At 42.9% G+C, this 21,661-nt stretch overlaps 1 protein-coding gene across 4 annotated transcripts in view; it reads left to right on the plus strand.

The window, feature by feature from the left end:
* lama2 (laminin, alpha 2) overlaps positions 1-21,661 on the plus strand; it is a 220,791-nt gene that overhangs the window by 61,579 nt on the left and 137,551 nt on the right. For all 4 annotated transcript variants that reach the window (XM_084432101.1, XM_084432103.1, XM_084432104.1 and 1 more), the window contains exons 6-12: positions 2,517-2,606; positions 3,087-3,204; positions 4,141-4,319; positions 5,691-5,790; positions 7,079-7,239; positions 18,743-18,886; positions 20,294-20,464. In XM_084432101.1, coding sequence (XP_084288227.1) covers positions 2,517-2,606; positions 3,087-3,204; positions 4,141-4,319; positions 5,691-5,790; positions 7,079-7,239; positions 18,743-18,886; positions 20,294-20,464 — 963 coding nt within the window. The remainder of the gene's footprint in view (positions 1-2,516; positions 2,607-3,086; positions 3,205-4,140; positions 4,320-5,690; positions 5,791-7,078; positions 7,240-18,742; positions 18,887-20,293; positions 20,465-21,661) is intronic.

The following is a 21,661-nucleotide window of genomic DNA, read 5'->3' on the forward strand; positions in this document are numbered from 1 at the left end:
CATTCCTCTATGTGTAAAGTGTAGTGCGAGGTTAGCTCACCCAAAATGAAAAAATTGTCATCAACTGCTCACCCTCATGTCGTTCCAAACCCGTAAGAAATTCGTTCATCTTCGAAGCACAAATGAAGATATTTTTGATCAAATCTGAGAGATTTCTGTCCCTCCCTTGACAGTCCACACAACTACCACTATACGCCTCACAAGGTTCATACAGAGCTCATAAAACTAATCCAAATTAATTGTTTAGTCCACACTTTCTGAAGTGACTTGATCGCTTTATATGATGAACAGACTCACTGTAAAAAATTTGTAACACTCCCAAATCAAAAATTTCAATTGACCGATAACATCTAAATTTTTCAATTGGCCCAAGTGAAAATCTGTACATTTAATTTTAGAATTTACAGAATTTCACTTGGGCCAATTGAAAAATTTAGATGTTATCGGTCAATTGAAATTTTTTATTTGGGAGTGTTACAAATTTTTTACAGTGTAGGCTTTTATTCACATTTAGGGTCAGATTTACTAACAGCTTGCATTAGCGTAAACACCTAGCTTAAAAGCAGTAAAAAACTACTGTCAGGATTTACTAAAGACACGCAGTGAAAAATTAGCGCTGAAAAGGCATGAACAGGGTTATTTTTGAGGCTGACCTTATTGCATATGCATTTGTAGGAGTTTCTTTGCGCCGGGTGTATGATAGGGCCCAAAGGGTACAATATCCGTCACATGACTAAACATCATCTTGTCATCGTTTTTGAATACCTCCGTTTTCACAGTCTACAACACTACAACACGAAAACGCCATCTTTAAATGTATCCACTTGGGAGACGCATAAAGCGCTGTCTTCATTGATGCCAGAACAGAAAAAAAAGATGCGTTTTCGAACAAAAACATATTAGTGTGGACAAGGCCTTAGCTTTACATTCCCTTTATGAGCTTTTGAAGCATGGACTGTCAGTGGAGGGACAGAAATCTCTTAGATTTCATTAAAATATCTTCATCGGTGTTTCGAAGATGAACGAAAGTCTTACGGGTTTGGAACAACATGAGGGTGAGTAAATGATGACAGAATTTTCATTTTTGGGCGAACTATCCCTTTAACACTGTGACTCTGTGGTGCTTTCAAACCATTGATCTGTTTGTTTGAGCTTCACAACCAACTCCACACAATGGTGATGCAGTCAGTACCTTTAAAGGGTGTAGTATTGTGCATCATAAAAGAGTGGCATGTTTACCACATACCACAGACCCCCTAGCATCAGCATCTAGATCAATCCATTATTTTGAATCATATATTAAAAATATGGCAGTTTTTGTTTTGTTTTTTTGTTTTTTACTTCACAAACTCCTCTACTTTTGTTGCGTGAGGGGTTATGGGAATTTTAGCTGAAAAAGCATTGGGTTTAACTTTATGGGCCCTATCTTGCACCCAGTGCAATTGACTTTGTACACGACGCATGTATCATCCCTATTTTGCACCCGGGCACAGCGGACTTTTCCCTCCACAGACGCACGTCTGTAAATTAAGGAATGAACTTGCGCTCCCGGGGGCGGTTCATTGAGAAGAAGAGGCGTGTTCCAGCACAAACGTTCCCTGGTGCTATTTTGCAGTTTCAGAAAACAATTCCGCCACTGACCAGGAAAAACCGAGTCTAAAGTCAGTGGCGCGTTATTCAGATGCTATTTTAAGGGCGCATGCTTGGCCATAATGTAGCGTGTGCACAACGCGCATACACTTTGCTTCTCTCATCTACACAGACACAGCAGTTGACATTTTTGCAAACCATACATAATTATAAGGAAAAATATTCCATATGAGGGAAATCATTGTGGTGTCCATGAAGATGTGAAAAAATAGGCATAAATCTAGCTTACACATTTACCCAAATTATCATACGCCTGTTAAACCGAAGCTAATTTGGGTGTGTTTCTCCATCCCCAATGTCACTTCTCTGTGTTTTACGGCCCTGACGAGAACGTCGGTCTCCTCGGCTGTGAACCGCTCCTGGCGTGCGTCTGGCAAATCCGTCATTATAATAGCAATCCGCCATGGAACAAGCGTGCCTGCTCTTAAAGGGAATGTGAGATGACGCTCTGATTGGTTTATTTCACGTTACGCCCAAACCACACCTATGAATAATGAAGCTACTTCAGACCAACACATTTTAGATTTGCGTATAATAGCAACAGCGCCCGAGATCCGCCCACAAAGTTACTTGCGTTTCACATTTGATACTTGCGTTTCAGATCGTTAAAATAGGGCCCATAGACACTTTGTTTGAACGATTCTTCATCAGAACTTCTCAGTCCAGACCAGGTCATACAGTGCATCTGCAGAAGGTTTGCCAAGTATAACGGAAATTAAACCATCTGCAAAAGTGCTCTGCTTCTGTATACATGTGTACATCTTCTTTTACGATCCAGAGAGCTGATAAACTGGGATGCAGTCATTTCTGTTTGTGTTACTGTCGAGTTTGAGTCCAGATATGACTGTGATGCTTTTGTTTTCCAGTATTACTACTCCATTAAGGATATATCAGTAGGAGGCATGTGCATCTGTTATGGTCACGCTAAGGCCTGCCCTCTCAACACAGACACCAAGGTTTGTCATCCAAAGTTATTATCCTAAAATTCCTGTGTGCACTTTTAATTACGTTCTAATTAAGTTGTTAATTAGAAACAAATCACCTTTGGCCTTTATGAAGCATGCACTCACAGCAGTTTAAAAAAAAATGAAATAACTAGATAGTTGCTTTTATGCCTGATATGAACATAATGTTGTATTTTGTGGTGTGCGTCATCATATTTGTCTTCTAACTTCAGTAAAGGTTTAGTTTTTTCTTTACAGCGCCACAAAATGTCTAGCACATTTTCAGATGACTTTATCAAAATAAACAAGTTTGACAAATATAGATTAAATAAATAAATGCTTCTGTAGGTGTCATTTTAAACACTGGCCATCTGTTTTTGGAAATACGCAGTGTAACTCCCAATTAAAGTTGAGTTTTTATTGGGGAGGCATTCTCAATGCCTTCTGAATGGCACACAGTTGGTTTGATTGACTGTTTGATTTCAATGTCAGAAATTTAGCTGTGAGTGTGAACACAACACGTGTGGGGAGAGCTGTGACCGCTGTTGCCCTGGTTACAACCAGAAACCCTGGATGGCGGGAACCTTCCTCACGCGCCACGTCTGTGAAAGTAAGAGGCCTCAACCATGTCCCGCTGAACTGAGCATGCTGGATTACTGATCATTTATGTCTTACGTTAGGTGTGTTCTATAAACATGAGGAACATCAGTTCATGTTATATTGCGTCATATTCACATCATAGTCACACTATGTAAAAGTTAATGCAAAGTAATTACAATTATACAACGGTTTTGGGCCTTTTTCAAGAGACACAGTGAAGTCATTGAATCATTCACTCAACCGATTTGTTAAAAAACATTCAGGAAAACAACACTGCTACTGTGTGTTGTCAATGGCTGTGTCTGAGTTTGGCATCATTTTTAGAAATGGACAAATTAATTGATACTCAATTGAACATATTGTATTAAAGCAATGTCACTCAAACATCTTGATACGCCAGTAACTTCTCAGAAATGGCCCAAGTTGCTGCTAGTTTTCACAGGATATTTCTGAATTAGTTAGAGATTTGGACATCTCTTCTGGACTAGAAATGGCAGATTCTAATGGTGTAAGAAAGAAGTTTCATGCATTAGAGGGACACTTCTCAATGTCCTGATTTATCAGCATGTCTGTGATTACTTCAGTACACAACCTTTCATTATCACATTTCTTATTATATTGAGACATTTCTTTTAATGGGATTCTTCCCATATAGTATTGACTGGAAGTTGCTTCGCATATGTGTCTTCTAAATGAGTAAACGTCAATTTAAGCAAAATAACTTGCAATATTGTGGTGGAAATGTTACTCTGTATTAGCTTCTCATTTCTTATTATTGCAGTGGTGCTGTTGGTGTGATTATTAGCACACATGGTACCAACATTCAGCTCTTCCGCATGTGCTATTGCAGTATTTTAGCTGTATATTCATTTGTCAGGAGGAGCAGGTTGTTAAACTGTACTGCTTTTCTTATGTTGTATCATTGTGTGATGTGTTTATTTGCCAGAGTGTAACTGCCACGGTAAATCAGAGGAGTGCTATTACAACCAGACTGTGGCCGATGCTAAGCTGAGTTTGAACAGTAATGGAGCGTTCGAGGGGGGCGGAGTCTGCCTTGGTTGCTCTGACAACACAGGAGGAATTAACTGTCAATCATGCGTAGACGGATACTACAGACCAAGTGGGGTGAGTTTTCTCTTTTTCTTGTGTCAGAAATTGTTTGGTCCTCATTGTTCACATGCTACTTCTGAAAGCAACCTTTTCAGGGGGAAAACAATGTGAAATTGACCGTGTGCTAAAGCCCCACCTCTTTAATTTGTGTTTCTAACTATGTTGAGCTTTCCTACACTATGGAGGACGTGTTTTATTCCTACACATAAAAAATTGCCGGACTGTTTCCATGTTTGGGTTAAATATTGACGAATACATTCAGTCACAGGCGATCCACACTCCAATCCAGAAGAGGGCACACGTGGCGATGCAACGCTGTTTGCTAGCAGTAAAAGCGCAGAAGAAGAGACGATCACTCCATGTTTACATCTCTCGACCAGTGTTTCAACTGCGGAAATATAGCAATAAAACAGCTTGAGAATAATATCTCACGTAGCATTACATTCACCTCAGGCATTTAGTGTGGACAGCAGGTTAGTTCTCTAGAGAAATGAACACTAGACAGAGAAGCACGTTATATTTACTTAACCTGCTACAAATGTCTTGATTATTTAATGTATGTTTAAATAAATTTGTCATGAAAACAAGTTATCACAGCCACTGCGTAAATGATTATATTGCAAAAATGAATTGGAGTAGAAAATTAACTTTATAATTAGATTTAGAAGTTAATGCAAAACCTGCCTTTTGTGCAATTTACAGTAACGCTACGTTTTGTTTTTTTTGAGTGTTAATTATTATATCTAAAAATAAATCGCAACTGAATTGAATAATTTGGGCTCTGTTGTTAATCGTAACCTTTAATATTATAGTACTGTGTAATTAAAAGCTCCCCTCCCTATATAGTTAACAGCAGTAGCTAAGATAGATTTTTTTTTATCCTTAAGAAAATTCAAATTATAATAGAATTTATTTAAACATATACACATTTGTTAAAAAAAAAACACAGTTTAATTCAAATAAGAAGCAATTTTGTGTTTAGTTTTCTCCCCCCTGCTGTACCGAACCGTGACTTCAATACCGAGGAACGTACCGCACCGCCATGTTTGTGCACCGTTACACCCCTAATGGACAAACACAAACGCTGGATTAAATTTGTAAATTCAATTTTTAAACCCAATGGGTGGGTTTGTCCATATTTGACCCAAACAGGGGTTGAAACAACCCAGCAACTTTTAGAGTGTAATATTGTCTTTGGTGTCGCGGCAACTACTGTTTTCCATACTTTTAGAAAATGTTCGTACAGTTCTGTGTTGAACTATTCAAACACATAACAAGATAGTCCGAATGTCTCTCTTTGAATGAGGCCTTACATTAGACTAAACTTGAGTCGCCATTGGTCAGCATCAGTTTGAAGGCCAGGTGTTTGTTCTCATATTTCCACAGGTGAGTCCAGACGAGCGCTGGCCCTGCAGACCCTGCTCATGTGACCTGAGAGGTTCACTTCACTCCGCATGTGTTGCAGATGAGAGTCAGGCCACCACAGGTACAACACAACACAACACACACGTGTCAGCAGCCCTGTTTACACATATTCAGTGCTTTTGGGGATCCGATCACAAGTTGTCAGCACTAAATACAGGTGTAAACGAATACTGAATAATGATAGTTGCTTTTGTTGGAATTTGCATTAAAAACACCTTTGTTTGTTCAGTCCAGTAAAATATCTGTATTTTGCTTTTCCGTTTAGAATAAAAAAATAAAAAAAATAAAAAATATTTATGTTTCAAAAAGAGGAGAAACAACATTTGGCAAATTGTTTCACGACAAATATTCTGAATATTTTATATTTATAGTTATACTGTATGTTGTTGTTCTTGTTTCTAAGATGGTATTCATTATTTATGTATTGTTAATGTATTATTTGTACATCCTACTGTATGTATTTTTGTTTTTATATTTATATTCAAAATGCAAATCACTGAGCTTCACTACTGTGGTTTAACTTACCCTCGCAATAACACACAGTGGCAGGACTACTACATTTCAGGACTGTGTCACTGGACTACTTTGCATTTTTACCAAGTCATATTTACAGTTATGTTAGTTGTAGATGATTTCTTATAATTTCAAGTGAAGACCATTTACCCTAGACTAGAGGAAATCTCGGTCACAGCTAACTCCGCTCGATCACTCTCTGGCCTGGTATTTTTCACTCTTTGAGGATGGTCTATGATCTGTTTTGCTTGTTTAGCTCAGTTTACACTTGTATAAAAATAGTCGTTTGAAAACGCCACTGTTTTCTACATGCTTTTTAGGAAAATCCGGCAAAATTATTTTACTTTTCTAGTATTGACAGAAAAACCTAACAGCACTTAAAGAGACGGATCATTAGAAAATAAGATAACTATATCTAACTACTAGTATGACGACCCTTTCTGATTAGTTTTTTGTGTGTTTGAGTTAAAGAGCTGTGTGTGTGTGTGCACTTGTACAACTATCTTTGTGAGGACCAGTTTGAGTGTTAGACCATTGGGGTGAGGACAAAGAGAGTAAAGTGAGGACATGTTGGCCGGTCCTCAGTCTCTGAGAGCCTTTAAAGGCCTGTTTGAGGGTCAACACTTGGTTTTAGGGATAAGGTTATAATGAGGTTAAGGGTCGGTTTAGGGTCAGGGGTCGGGTTAGGCACTTAGTTGTGATGGGTAAGGTTAGGGTAAGCGGCTAGAGATTGCATTGTGTCAATGAATGTCCTCATAAAGATAGATGTACAAGAATGTGTGTGTGTGTTGAGCAGGAGCTGTTACAGTAATGCTGTGTTCTCTTGTGTGTGGCAGATTCGGCTGTGGGCTCGTGCATCTGTAAGCAGGGCTACGCAGGTGAGAAGTGTGACAGGTGTGCGTTCGGATACACAGGATTCCCCGTGTGTGAGCGATGTGAATGCAGTAGTGAGGGCAGCGTTAACCAGGATCCCTGCCAGCCGCCATGTGTGTGTAAGGTACGACACATCTTACCACATCACCACTGGCCTCACTCCAGTACAATAATACTTCAACATAGGGTTGGACGCTGCAGGACGACTCATTTTATATCATGGGAATGGATTTTTTTTTTTGTTATAAATAAATGATACTTTGTCTAATTTGATTATTTGATGTTATCTTAGAATAGATACTTGTGTACTTATTATATTTGCTCATTTTCTTCTGATTCAGCTCAGCGTCTGTGGCAGCCCATATGGTCAAAAGTTCAAAATTGCACTTATGTATAAAGTTATCTCATTACTTTTGAATTATGTGCTCTAGAAATGAACCCCCCTCTGATTCCTTCTGTCATTTTAAATTTGCCTTACAAAATGTTTTGATTCGATTTTTTTGATAAATGGTTTCATGGTTTCGGTGTGATTCCTTGGATGTGTAGGTTGTGGTTGTGTTGTTTAGACATTTATGGATGCCAATCTGTGTTTCTGAACTATTTTAATACATGTGATGAGCTTAAAATCTTTGATAGATGTCCATAAGCTCATTAAAACAAATACTAAGAAGAACAAGGAACTGGTGAGAGGCGAAACAAAGGAAGACAAGTTACATTTATTCAGTTAGGAAACACTTTTACACTGTTTAAAATATTTTCTCACTCAGTATTTTTGACAGCTACGGCTAGTTGACATGTTAGTTACTTATAGTTTGTAGAGTGTCTAAAGTGGACTCGAAATTAAGCATTACTGCTAGTTTATACAAAAAAATAGCTTGGATTACACATGAATAATATATAAACTAGTACTGTAATATATTGCTGTGTTGTTTGTGTTGTTGCTTGGCTGGTAATGTCGCTGTGATCCTCTGGCACACTCTGGTCCAGTGTCCTCCAGAGGATTTGCTGAGCTACAGAACGAATGCAAGAAATCAGACCTGGCCTACAATCATTATGGTCAAAGCACAGTAAATGGACAAGCTCTCGGCACAGGCCATTGGCCATGGGTAATACAAACAATATAATCTCATGTGTCTCGCTGACGCTTGGCTGGGAGATGATGCTCCCAACTGCAGTGAATGGATTTCAAATTGTGCATGAAAGCGAGAGTGGTTAGAAAATGGTGATGAAATAGCATTTTTTGTGGACGACAGATGGTGCAACCCAGGACATACTGCTATCAAGGCCAGTGTTTGGGCCCTAAATGCAGACAAATTCCCTTTTGTTAGAGTATTCACACACAGTTGTTTAGCTTGTATGTTTGACTCCCCGCCATTGACTGAAAGGCTTTTTCTGTGTTTTCACTGTTATAATGCAGAGAGCGCTATTACGCATCTTCTGAAAGAGTACTGAATCTCCTGATCAAAACACAGGTGAAGAAGAAGCAGAAACAAGCGATATCATATGTCAGCAGATGCATATGTAAAATAACGTGATCACCAACATTAAACAGCATATAAATCAAAACCGCCGAATGTTACTGAATCAAATGTCGAGCTACAGGACTGTGAAGCTTTGGGGGTGTTGATGGACACTACTCCATCTGTGTTTTGATCGTTCTGAATCTGATCCAGAAGCAGTCTGAGATTTTCTCCGCTTTTTGCTCAAAATGTTGCTTTTTTTATGAAACTTACCCGTATTCAAGTGTCGATAAGAAAAGAATGCATGAAGCTCAGATAAAACTTTATTTATTTATTTATTTTTAAAAGCAAGAGGGTCTGTTCCTTCTTTTATATATATAGCATGTTCAGATCATAGACTGTAAAAAAATATGGACGACGCCCCTTCGCTCTCTTCCATTGGTGAGAAGTGTCCCGATATAGCGCTGACATCTTGGGGCTTGAGTCTGCGCAGTAGCGATCTCAGGACCAGACCTGCGCAGTAGTGATCTCGGGACCAGACCTGCGCAGTAGTGATCTCGGGACCAGACCTGCGCAGTAGTGATCTCAGGACCAGACCTGCGCAGTAGTGATCTCAGGACCAGACCTGCGCAGTAGTGATCTCAGGACCAGACCTGCGCAGTAGTGATCTCAGGACCAGACCTGCGCAGTAGTGATCTCAGGACCAGACCTGCGCAGTAGTGATCTCGGGACCAGACCTGCGCAGTAGTGATCTCAGGACCAGACCTGCGCAGTAGTGATCTCAGGACCAGACCTGCGCAGTAGTGATCTCAGGACCAGACCTGCGCATGTCACGATACGGTCAAGAAACATAAACGAGGACTCAAATGCAGCAAAACAAGATAAGACTTTAATTAACAAAACAAGCAAAAAGGTACAAACAAAACTCCCACGTGGGGGAAAACACTAGAACAAAACTTAAACAGATCAAAACACTGGGAACAAAACACAAGAACATTAGACAACGTAACAGCACAGTACAACAGACACAAGGAGACTAAATAGGGAGGCAAACAAAAGAAGGTAACAATGACAACAGGTGGAATTAATTAAACCAATAACAAGATAAGAAGGGCGGGGCTAACAATGAACACGAGCACATGGCTCAACACAACAAACACCCAAGTGCAAAACAAGACAGGACAAACTTGTGACATAACCCCCTCCTTAAGGAGCGGCTACCAGACGCTCCACTAGGACAGGAGGGACAGACCAGGGCGGGACAGGAGGAACAGACCAGGGCGGGACTGGAGGGACAGACCAGGGCGGGACTGGAGGGACAGACCAGGGCGGGACTGGAGGGACAGACCAGGGCGGAACTGGAGGGACAGACCAGGGCGGGACGGGAGGAACAGACCAGGGCGGGACGGGAGGAACAGACCAGGGCGGGACGGGAGGAACAGACCAGGGCGGGACGGGAGGGACAAACCAGGGAGGGACAAACCAGGGCGGGACGGGAGGGACACACCAGGGCGGGACGGGAGGGACACACCAGGGCGGGACGGGAGGGACAAACTGTCCATCAGACGGCCAGGGTGGAGCAGATTGTCCATCGGGCGGCCAGGGAGGAGACGACTCTCCCTCGGGCGGCCAGGGCGGAGACTCTCCCTCGGGCGGCCAGGGCGGAGACATTCCCTCGGGCGGCCAGGGCGGAGACTTTCCCTCGGGCGGCCAGGGCGGAGACTTTCCCTCGGGCGGCCAGGGCGGAGACTTTCCCTCGGGCGGCCAGGGCGGAGACTTTCCCTCGGGCGGCCAGGGCGGAGACTCTCCCTCGGGCGGCCAGGGCGGAGACTTTCCCTCAGGCGGCCAGGGCGGAGACTTTCCCTCGGGCGGCCAGGGCGGAGACTTTCCCTCGGGCGGCCAGGGCGGAGACGACCCCTCGGGCGGCCACGGCGGTGAAGATCCCTCGGGCGGCCACGGCGGTGAAGACCCCTCGGGCGGCCACGGCGCAGGAACTGGAACAAACACCAGCGGCTCAGGCACTGGAACTGGCACCAACGGCTCAGGCACTGGAACTGGCACCACCGGGACTGGCACTGGAACTGGCACCACCGGCTCAGGCACTGGAACTGGCACCACCGGCTCAGGAACAGACACCAGCACAGGCACAGACTCAGGAACAAACACTGGCTCCGGCTCAGGAACTGGAACAGACACAGACACAGGCTCCGGCTCAGGAACTGGAACAGACCCCACCGGCTCAGGAACTGGAACAGACTCCACCGGCTCAGGAACTGGAACAGCCCCCACCGGCTCAGGAACTGGAACAGACTCCACCGGCTCAGGAACTGGAACCACCGGCTCAGGAACTGGAACCACCGGCTCAGGCACTGGAACTGGCACCACCGGCTCAGGAACAGACACCACCGGCCCAGGAACAGACACCACCGGTCCAAGTGTGTGCGTAGCCCACACACACCACATGGCTGTGGCCATAATGGCCAGTGTCGCGGTCACTGAGGGCTCAGGAACAGACGCCTCCGGCTCCGGCTCAGGATCAGACACTGGCTCCGGCTCAGGAACTGGCTCCGGCTCAGGAACAGACACTGGCTCCGGCTCAGGAACAGACACTGGCTCCGGCTCAGGAACAGACACTGGCTCCGGCTCAGGAACAGACACTGGCTCCGGCTCAGGAACAGACACTGGCTCCGGCTCAGGAACAGACACTGGCTCCGGCTCAGGAACAGACACTGGCTCCGGCTCAGGAACAGACACTGGCTCCGGCTCAGGAACAGACACTGGCTCCGGCTCAAGTGTGTGCGTAGCCCACACACACCACATGGCTGTGGCCATAATGGCCAGTGTCGCGGTCACTGAGGGCTCAGGAACAGATGCCACCGCCTCAGGAACAGACACCACCGGCCCAGAAACATACACCACCGGCTCAGGAACAGACACCACCGGCTCAGGGACTGGAACAGACACCACCGACTCTGGAACAGACACCACCGGCTCAGAAACAGACACCACCGGCTCAGAAACAGACACCACCGGCTCAGGAACAGACACCACCGGCTCAGACACAGGCACCGGCTGTACGGCCATCTTGTCCAGGGACACCGGCTCAGCAGGCATGACGTGAACAGTTTCTGGCTGGGCAGACACGACGAAAACAGTCCCCGGCTGGGCAGACGTGACGTGAACAGTCCCCGACTGGGCAGACGTGACGCGAACAGTCTCTGACTGGGCAGACGTGACGTGAACCGTCTCTGACTGGGCAGACGTGACGTGAACCGTCTCTGACTGGGCTGACGTGACGTGAACAGTCTCTGGCTGGGCAGACGTGATATAAACCTTCCCGGGAACCTCCAGGACTTTAAACAGCGTCGAAAAATAATCCAACAATGTTTCAGCAGGCGTTCTGTCAGGGGACACAGACTCAGTGGCAGCCATCCTACCCGGCGACACAGACTCGGCAGACGTGACCCGAACAGTCTCTGGCCGGGCAAACGCGGTGTTAACAGTCTCTGGCTGGCCGTGAACAGTTGCAGAGGAAGTCCTTCCTCTCCTCCTGCGTCTTGAAGCCCCCGAACTCTGGACCACCGGCACTGAGATCACTCTCGTATCTCCTCCCCTACGTCCTCCACGAGTTCCCCTGAATTTAGCCAGCCTGGTTCCTCTAAACTCCTCTCTGTCCCATGTGGTAGAAGAAAGCCCGCGAGAATCCATGCTGCTGAGTCCTCAAATGGCTGTTACGTTCTGTCACGATACGGTCAAGAAACATAAACGAGGACTCAAATGCAGCAAAACAAGATAAGACTTTAACTAACAAAACAAGCAAAAAGGTACAAACAAAACTCCCACGTGGGGGAAAACACTAGAACAAAACTTAAACAGATCAAAACACTGGGAACAAAACACAAGAACATTAGACAACGTAACAGCACAGTACAACAGACACAAGGAGACTAAATAGGGAGGCAAACAAAAGAAGGTAACGATGACAACAGGTGGAATTAATTAAACCAATAACAAGATAAGAAGGGCGGGGCTAACAATGAACACGAGCACATGGCTCAACACAACAAACACCCAAGTGCAAAACAAGACAGGACAAACTTGTGACAGCGCAGTAGTGATCTCGGGACCAGACCTGCGCAGTAGTGATCTCAGGACCAGACCTGCGCAGTAGTGATCTCAGGACCAGACCTGCGCAGTAGTGAGCAGGAAGTAAAGCCGCGAAATCAAGGCCCCGCCCTCACTCTCGGTGTGAAATAATTAATTATAGAAATTTAGATATTAAATTTAAAGCTCCAATCTCCTCAGTCCTCAGAAGATCCAACCTGATCTCACAGGAAAACGTACAAATTCTACGAGGTGGCTAATTCGTACGAATTCATACGACCTCACTTGTACGAATTAGTAAGATTTTTGCAAAATCGTACATATTTTACGAATTGCCCAATTCGTATGAATTCATACGAATGACCTACCCCTGACCCCGCCCCTAAACCTACCCATCACGTGGGTTTAGACAAATCGTACAAATTCGTACGAGTGAGGTCGTACGAATTCGTACGAATTAGCCAACTTTTTATCATTCGTACGAAATTCGTACGAATTGGTCGTGAGATAGTGTTGGAAGATCCCGAAAAAAAGTCTGTTGGTGCTTCAGTGACTACTTCGCTCAGAGAACCTGTCAATCACAGCTGTCAATCAGTTTTTATAGCATCAAATAACTAACTAAAAACAAACTTGAACTTACATCAGCGTGATGAAAACTACAGTACATGACAGAAACCACCTTCGGAAAAAATATATTTGAAGTGTAATTAAATTGTTTAGTTGGTCTCAAGTCCCGTTGAATAACACGGGGAGGCGGGGCTTATGACCTATACTAGGACCAGTCACCGGGGGGGGGTGATCGAGACGCTTCGGCTTCACTTTTCAGGGCTTGTGCGGCACGCTTGGTTCAGATATTCATACAACAAAATATTCTGGGGGCCATGAAACGTTTGTGAAAATGATCAAAACTGCTGGTGGTGGCTGGCAACCTTTTTTTTTTTTTAAAGCTGGTGGGGAAAGAGTTAAAGGGATAGTTCACCCAAAAATGAAAATTATCCCAAGAAAAATATCCATATTTAAAACAAGAAAACAAATTACGTAAGAGAGCAGTGAATAAGACTTCAGAGCTGAACTCTACTCTCTCTTCTTCCTGTGAGGATTGGAAGGCGGGAGTCCTGAAACCCCTAATGAAGGATTTCTAGTCAGGGAGTCATCATGGGATATTAAAATGATCTGTTTTCCAACAGCAGAGTACAGGAGTGAGTCCTTTGCAATAGTGATTCGGCTTTTCCACAGTAGGTGGACGTCTCACTGGCATGTGTGGTCTCTGTGACTCACTGAAGTGTCGGATTACTCCTTCCCAAGTTACGGGGCACCAGCCAAAGCAACACTTTAACAATATGAGACAAATCCAGGCTAGTCCACTCAATTTTACATTTCTTAAAGGGGTGGTTGATTATGATTTGACTTTTCTAACTTTAGTGAGTGTGTAATGTTGCTGTTTGAGCATAAACAACATCTGCAAAGTTACAACGCTCAAAGTTCAGAGCAAAGGGAGATATTTGCTTTTAAAGAAATCGCTTTTTAAGGACTACAACAAACGGCTGGTAGAGACTACACGAGCTTCCTCCCGGGTTAGTGACATCACCAACCCTAGAATTTACATAAACCCCGCCCCCTGAACACGATTTATAGATTATCATTACAGAATATGCTAATCAATGACTAGAAGACAACTACACATAAGCTACATACATTCAACAACTAACCATTCAGAAATGTCCTGTTGCTTCTACATGTTGTCACTTCTTCTCGAGTCTCTCCATCATTGTCTGACTCCGGTTTGAACATAAAAGGCTAAAAGTTTTTGAAATTTCCAGTGCATGTGTGTGTGAGGTAAAAGGACACAAGCTGTTGAAGCTCCGCCCCCTGTGCCGGGAGCAGCAGCTCATTTGCATTTAAAGGGACACACACATAAACGGCTTGTTTTTGCTCACCCTCAAAAAGTGACAACTTTCACATGCTATATAAAAATATCTGTGGGGTATTTTGAGCTAAAACTTCACATACACACTTAGACTTATTTTACATCTTGTCAGATGGGAGAGGGAATTTGTCAACTGACCAATCTGAAGGATTCGTGAGATATCGTTAACTTGTAGAGCCTGAACTAATAAGGTGAAGAACCTTATTCTGAATTTCAGCAGCTATACTAATAGTTTACTAGTTAAATTCTTGTAGGAATTTTTATTTTATGTTATGAAAGTACGCTTTGAAGTATACTCTCAGTAAACTACTAGTTTAATAGTTTTATACTGCAAGTAAAGTTTTCTTTAAGTGAACAACATCATACTTATACTTCACTATTTATATATTATTTTGCACCTTAAGTATACTACTATGTTCCTATATAGGTATTAATTTTTATACTTGAAATATACCTTTAACTGTACTTTAACTGCACCAGATTTTTGATAATTTTCACAAAACTCTAGAATAATTTGTTGTATTAATATCTGAACATGCAAGAACAGAGCCTCTGCTTTAAAGAAACAACACATTTTATTCTAGCTTCATGCTTTCTTTTTTATCAACACTTGAATTTGAGTAAGGCTATGTTTCATAATTATATATATTTTTTAAATCAAACAAAAAGCTTGTTTTTGTCAAAGACTTTATCCGGATGGGATTCAGAGCGATGATCAAAACACAGATGGAGTAGATTGAATCCAACAACGCCTCGTTTCCTCTTCCTCTTCATTCAGTAACATTTGGCAGTTTTGATTTATTTGCTGTTTAATGTTAGATGATTGTGCTAGCTTACTTGTGAGTCAGCATTCTTCTATCACTTGTTTCTGCTTCTTCCTCTCCTGTGTTTTGATCCAGAGATTCTGTACTCTTTCAGGAGATGCGTAACAGCGCCCCCTACCATAAAATAGGGAAAACATGGATAGCCGGAAAATTCATTCAGTGGCCGGGAAAGAGTAAAGTAGATTTGAAGTAAATTCCTATGTACACTATACCAGTGGACTAGCCTACACACAAAAATAAATCACATTGTCAGAATTAGAAACATATCCATTTTTTATTTATCAATCAATATTTTCAAACAATATAAGTGTATTAGACTGTATGTAAAACTATGTGAAAAAAAGTAGGCTATTTAATAGGCTACTCAATCGAAAGATTAAACAACTACAAGTCAAGTATACTTATAATACGTAATTATACTTGAGTATATAACGATCAAAAGACTGAGTACAAGTATAGTCCAAATATACTTAGACTTTTCTGTCAGTGTAAATCAAGTATACTTAAGTGTAATGTTAAGTTTATTTCTGAGAGCTACACAAGAAGTAGAATGAAATACTTTCTTATTTTTAGTTTAAAAGAAATATACTAATAGCACTCTTGAATAAATGCCCTGCTAGCAAAAAGTCGTCTATTAGACGTTGAATAGGCGTAAATCTTCAACGTCTAATTACGACTTTTCAACGTTGAAAACAGGTTGATCTTCAACGTCTTGATGGAATATGGAAAACTCTTTCAATTTATTTGAGATAATAATGAACATGGTTTGGTAGTTTGTTTTTCTCCGTTATTTTAGCATGTTTAACAGACTTATCCTGTCTTAGATGATCAGTTGAAAACACGTAGTCAAACAGTCCGGCCGAAACTACTTAGTTGAAGTCACGTCGTAAACCAGTCCAAGGCGGACCGACTTATTTCAACGTTGAAAGATGTTAATTGTTTACTGGGTGTATTTTTATAAGGGGGTATAAGCGGTTCATTTAGTCAGCTTCTCCACAACGGAAGAGCTTGTGACCATAGTTGGGTAACGATGCTTTTGGGAAAGAATAGAAGCTCCAAGAAAACAACAACAGTCACTGTTTTGTCGGTAGAAACACGTAATATGATGTTAGAGTGTCTCTCAGTGTAAGAACGCAACGCTTCATATGAAAGCTGCAGTACAGTATGATCTGTCTGGTCTGGCCCAGTCTCAGACACTGGATCTTTATTCTGTGTAAATGAAATACAGCTTGAAAGCCGCTTTACACTCTGATGTTACGCTGAAAACCAGCATGCATCTTTTTTTCCATCAGCTGTCGAATTTGTTTCAGCCTGAATCAATTTTCCCATGTTCAAGTCTTCAGTGCACACACAAACTGTGCAATGCTTTAAAACGGGGGGGGGGGGGGGGGGGGGGGGGGGGATCACCCACTTCAGCCTTAATGCAGGACTACAGATCATTGCAAAGGGTTTCACAGAATTTCTCTCAGCACTCCGGATGAATGGATGGATGAACAGATGAAGAGTGAGTGGAGGTGAAGTGTGTTTGGCGTTGGCCTCATGAAGAGGCTGTGATGGTCTGATTATAGAGGCTCTGTTCAGTAATGGCTCAGGCAGAGCGCCAGTGTGAAGGGAACATTAAGGAACATCAGTAAATTACTCCCACAGACAGGATGGACTCCCTCCAGGTGCTGCGGTCCCATGCCAAACTTACAGCAGATCGCTGTCATGTACAGAAATAAAGTAAAGGGTCAGAACGCAGTCAGAAAAGTTCATTTGAGAGAGTTTGTCACGCGGTCAGAAAAGTTAGTTCTGGATTCTCACAGCATTCAGATCTGACACCCTTTAAGATCATGGGCCCTATCTTGCACCCAGCGCAATTGACTTTGTACACTGACGCATGTATCATTCCTATTTTGCACCCGACACACAGCGGACTTTTCCTCCACAGACGCACGTCGGGAAATTCGGGAATGAACTTGCGCTCCTGGGGGGCGGTTCAGTGAGAAGAAGAGCCGTGTTCCGGCACAAACGTTCCCTGGTGCTATTTTGCAGTTTCAGAAAACAATTCCACCACAGACCAGGGAAAACCGAGTCTAAAGTCAGTGGTGCGTTCCACATGTTATTCATATGCTATTTTAAGGGCGCATGCTTGGCCATAATCAATGTAGCGTGTGCACAACGCACATACACTTTGCTTCTCTCATCTACACACAGAAGCAGCAGTTCTCATTTTTGCAAACCATACATAATTACAAGGAAAAATATTACCACACGAGGGAAATCATTGTTGTGTCCATGAAGATGTGAAAAAATAGGCATAAATCTAGCTTACACATTTACCCAAATTATCATAAACCGAAGCTAATTTGGGTGTGTTTCTCCATCCCCAATGTCACTTCTCTGTGTTTTACGGCCCTGACGAGAACGTCGGTCTCCTTGGCTGTGAACCGCTCCTGGCAAATCCGCCGTTATAATAGCAATCCGCCATGGAACAAGCGCGCCTGCTCTTAAAGGGAATGTGAGATGACGCTCTGATTGGTTTATTTCACGTTACGCCCAAACCACACCTATGAGTAATGAAGCTACTTCAGACCAACACATTTTAGATTTCCCGCCGGTATAATAGCAACAGCGCCCGAGATCCGCCCACAAAGTTACTTGCGTTTCGTGCTTGATACTTGCGTTTCAGATCATTAGGATCATAGGGCCCTATAATTGTGAATCTGAATGAAGCTGGTCACAACACACACACATATCAGTTTGAACTGGAAATTGCAAGTGTACCGAATTACAATTCAACAATTCTTCACAGACACACAACAGAGCAGTTTCACTAGTTCAAGTTTTGTGCTAAAACAAATTGCATTACATATTGCAAAATGCATTTTGTCAACTAGTTTTGCCGTACATTTTTTAATCAATTGATTATAGTTATAGTTATAGTTATGTCAGTTCCTGCAAATCAGCATATTAGAATGATTTATGTTTCAAAAACATCTTACCGACCCCAAACATTTGAACGGTAGTGGGAATAGGCTATATTTTGGCAAGCTTATTTCAACTCATTTAAATTTATAGCAGTTATGAAATCTTAACATAATTCTAAGTGGTGCACAAACCCTGTTACAGAGGTCCTGCAGCTATTGAAATAAATGAAATAGAAGAATAATGAGTTTTCCTTCAGTGGAGGTTTGCGCACCTGCGTGTGTGTTTAAGTAACACACTTCCCATGGGTTAGAGCTGCTTTAACAGTGTTTAATAGTGCATGCAGCCCAGTTTCACTCAACAGTGTCTCTCTCTCTCTCTCTCTCTCTCTCTCTCTCTCTTCAGGAGAATGTGGAGGGCCGGAACTGTGACCGTTGTAAACAGGGATATTATCATCTCCGCGGTGAAGACCGTCTCCGTGGATGCGAGAAGTGCTACTGTTATGGGCTGGCCAGCCTGTGTACTGAATCCCACTGGGACTACAGTAATGTAGGAGACGTGTGTGTGTGTGTGTGTGTGTGTGTGTGTGTGTGTGTGTGTGTGTGTGTGTGTGTGTGTGTGTGTGTGTGTGTGTGTGTGTGTGTGTGTGAGAGAGAGAGAGAGAAAGAGAGAGAGGGGTCTCGTTTCTCATTAGTTACACTATCTCAAATCTCTGCTTGGCTAGTGGGATTCAGTCTTATTAAGCAGTAATGGCTGTTCTTACACACACACACACACACACACACACACACACACACACACACACACACACACACACACACACACACACACACACACACACACACAGGCCATTCACATTCACATATTTTCCAGTTTAATGAGTGAATAAAAAGTTGCTGGTCATCACGTTTAAAAGCGAACTGTCAAAAGCGCAGTCTTTACACTAAAGGGAAGAGTGTTATGAAGGGTGAAAGGTTAATAGTGTATGGGCCATTTTTTGCATCAATTTGTGTGTATGAATTTGTGTGTATCAGTGCCACTGTTGTGTACGTGCGTGCGTGCGTGTGTGTGAGAGAGATGGCTACCAGCATCTGTCTGTACAATTAAGCTGACCTTGAGTTGTGTTTTCAGAGCTCTGTGTGCTTTAATTATGGCCGGTTGTGTGTGTGCGTTCAAACTGTCCATATGCTGCCCATGCATGTGTGTGTGTGTGTGTTCTGTGGCTTTAATCTTAATGAATCTAAAGTGGCTAAAGACATACATGAAACTGTCTAATCACACACAGTCTTACTCAGAAACGTGATGCTAAACTACACTGAAATAAGAAATATTAGTATTAATATCAGGGCCTATTTTAGAGAAAATGTTTATTTTTTATCAGGTTTATACACAGAACAGTGCTTTGCAGTGTCCCTTTTTTAAATGGGTGAATCTCACAAAGTCATGTGTGATTGTGTCTTTCAGCTCTTATTCCAAATATACATGTCAAGCTCAGGCATTTCTCAATGTCCTTTCCAAATGGGAAGCGGATAGAGAGAAAGAGAAACAGTCAATAATGTTCTCTTTATAATGAGGGCATTATGTGCTAATAAGGTTTGAAATAAAGTGACAATGACATGAAATCAATAACTGCTAAATTTATCCAGGAACAGATGCAGTTGGAAGTTAAATCTTTTATTTTCTTACAGTACATTTTACAGACTACATGCCATCTGTCAAGCGTACCTGAAAATACACAATTCCATGAATTTTATGTGCAAATATTTAATGTAGCCTCTCAATCTCTCCATAAAACGTCTCAGGTTACCAATGTAACCCCTAATACATAAAGTTGCTGGACCTTCTGCTGAAATGATTAAACAAAAACAAAAAATTCCATATCATTATTGCCCCAATCTCTACGCTGCACTCACAACAGTCTCATAAATCTGTGTGTTTTGGTGTGTTTGTCTGCAGGTGACGGATATGTCTGGATGGTATCTGACAGGAGCGGATGGGAAGGGGCTTGTGTGGGCGGAGCCTAGCAGAGAGACGGCCCACCAGCTCACCGTGAGCCAATCAGATGCTCAGACTCACCTGACGGCACCCTACTACTGGAGCGCCCCGTCTGCTTACCTGCACAAGAAAGTGAGTCTGGTGTGTGTGAGTGATGGGTAGGTTTAGGGGTCGGGTTAGTGTGTGTGTGAGTGTGTGTGTGTGTGTGTGTGTGTGTGTGTGTGTGTGTGTGTGTGAGTGTGTGTGTGATGGGTAGGTTTAGGGGTTCGGTTAGTTTGTGTGTGTGATGGGTAGGTTTAGGGGTCGGGTTAGTGTGTGTGTGTGTCTGTGTGTGATGGGTAGGTTTAGGTGTCGGCTTAGCGTGTGTGTGTGTGTGTGTGTGTGTGTGTGTGATGGGTAGGTTTAGGGGTCGGGTTAGTGTGTGTGTGTGTGTGTGTGTGTGTGTGTGTGTGTGTGTGTGTGTGTGTGTGTGATGGGTAGGTTTAGGGGTCTGGTTAGTGTGTGTGTGTGTGTGTGTGTGTGTGTGTGAGAGAGATGGGTATGTTTAGGGGTAGGATTAGTGTAAGGGGAGAGAACATACAGTTTGTACACTATAAAAACCATTACGTCTATGGAGAGTCCCCATAAAACATGAAAACCCAACGTGTGTGTGTGTGTGTGTGTGTGTGTGTGTGTGTGTGTGTATGTATGTGTGTGTTAGTATTAATCTGCTGATAATGTGCTGTAATGATGTCCGTCGCATGACTATAATACAGACATAATTTATCATTGTTATGTTACAGGCTCATTTAGCCTTTCATTTGCCCTTGATTTAACTTTACCGTCTGCGGGGAGAGAGGGACAACCGGGGACTTTAAAGATGCACATAATGGCAGTGTGAAATATTAAATCAGATGAGTACACAGGACTGATCTGTCTGAGAAACACCTTCATCTTATTTCAGACAGTGATATACATCAGAGGGTGTTTAGCCGGTGTGTGACCATGACTGGGAAAACATGGGAAAAGACATTCAGCTTCGATTACAGAGGTGCAAGCCAAAATTTACTGCATTTAGACCTTCAAAGATTAAACAGGTCATGAGCACATCAAAGTGAACAAGCTTCCATACATCATCATGCACCTGTTCAGAAATCCGTTGGATGAGGTTATTATAGGCCAGACACTCGCATTCACTCTAGACAGAGGGCCCTATCTTGAACACAGCGCAACTGACTTTGTACACTGACGCATGTATCATTCCTATTTTGCACCCGACGCACAGCGGACTTTTCCTCCACAGACACACGTCTGTAAATTAGGAAATGAACTTGCACTCCCGGGGGCGGT

This window comes from Rutilus rutilus (assembly GCF_951802725.1).
Source record: "Rutilus rutilus genome assembly, chromosome: 15".
Lineage (NCBI taxonomy): Eukaryota > Metazoa > Chordata > Actinopteri > Cypriniformes > Leuciscidae > Rutilus > Rutilus rutilus.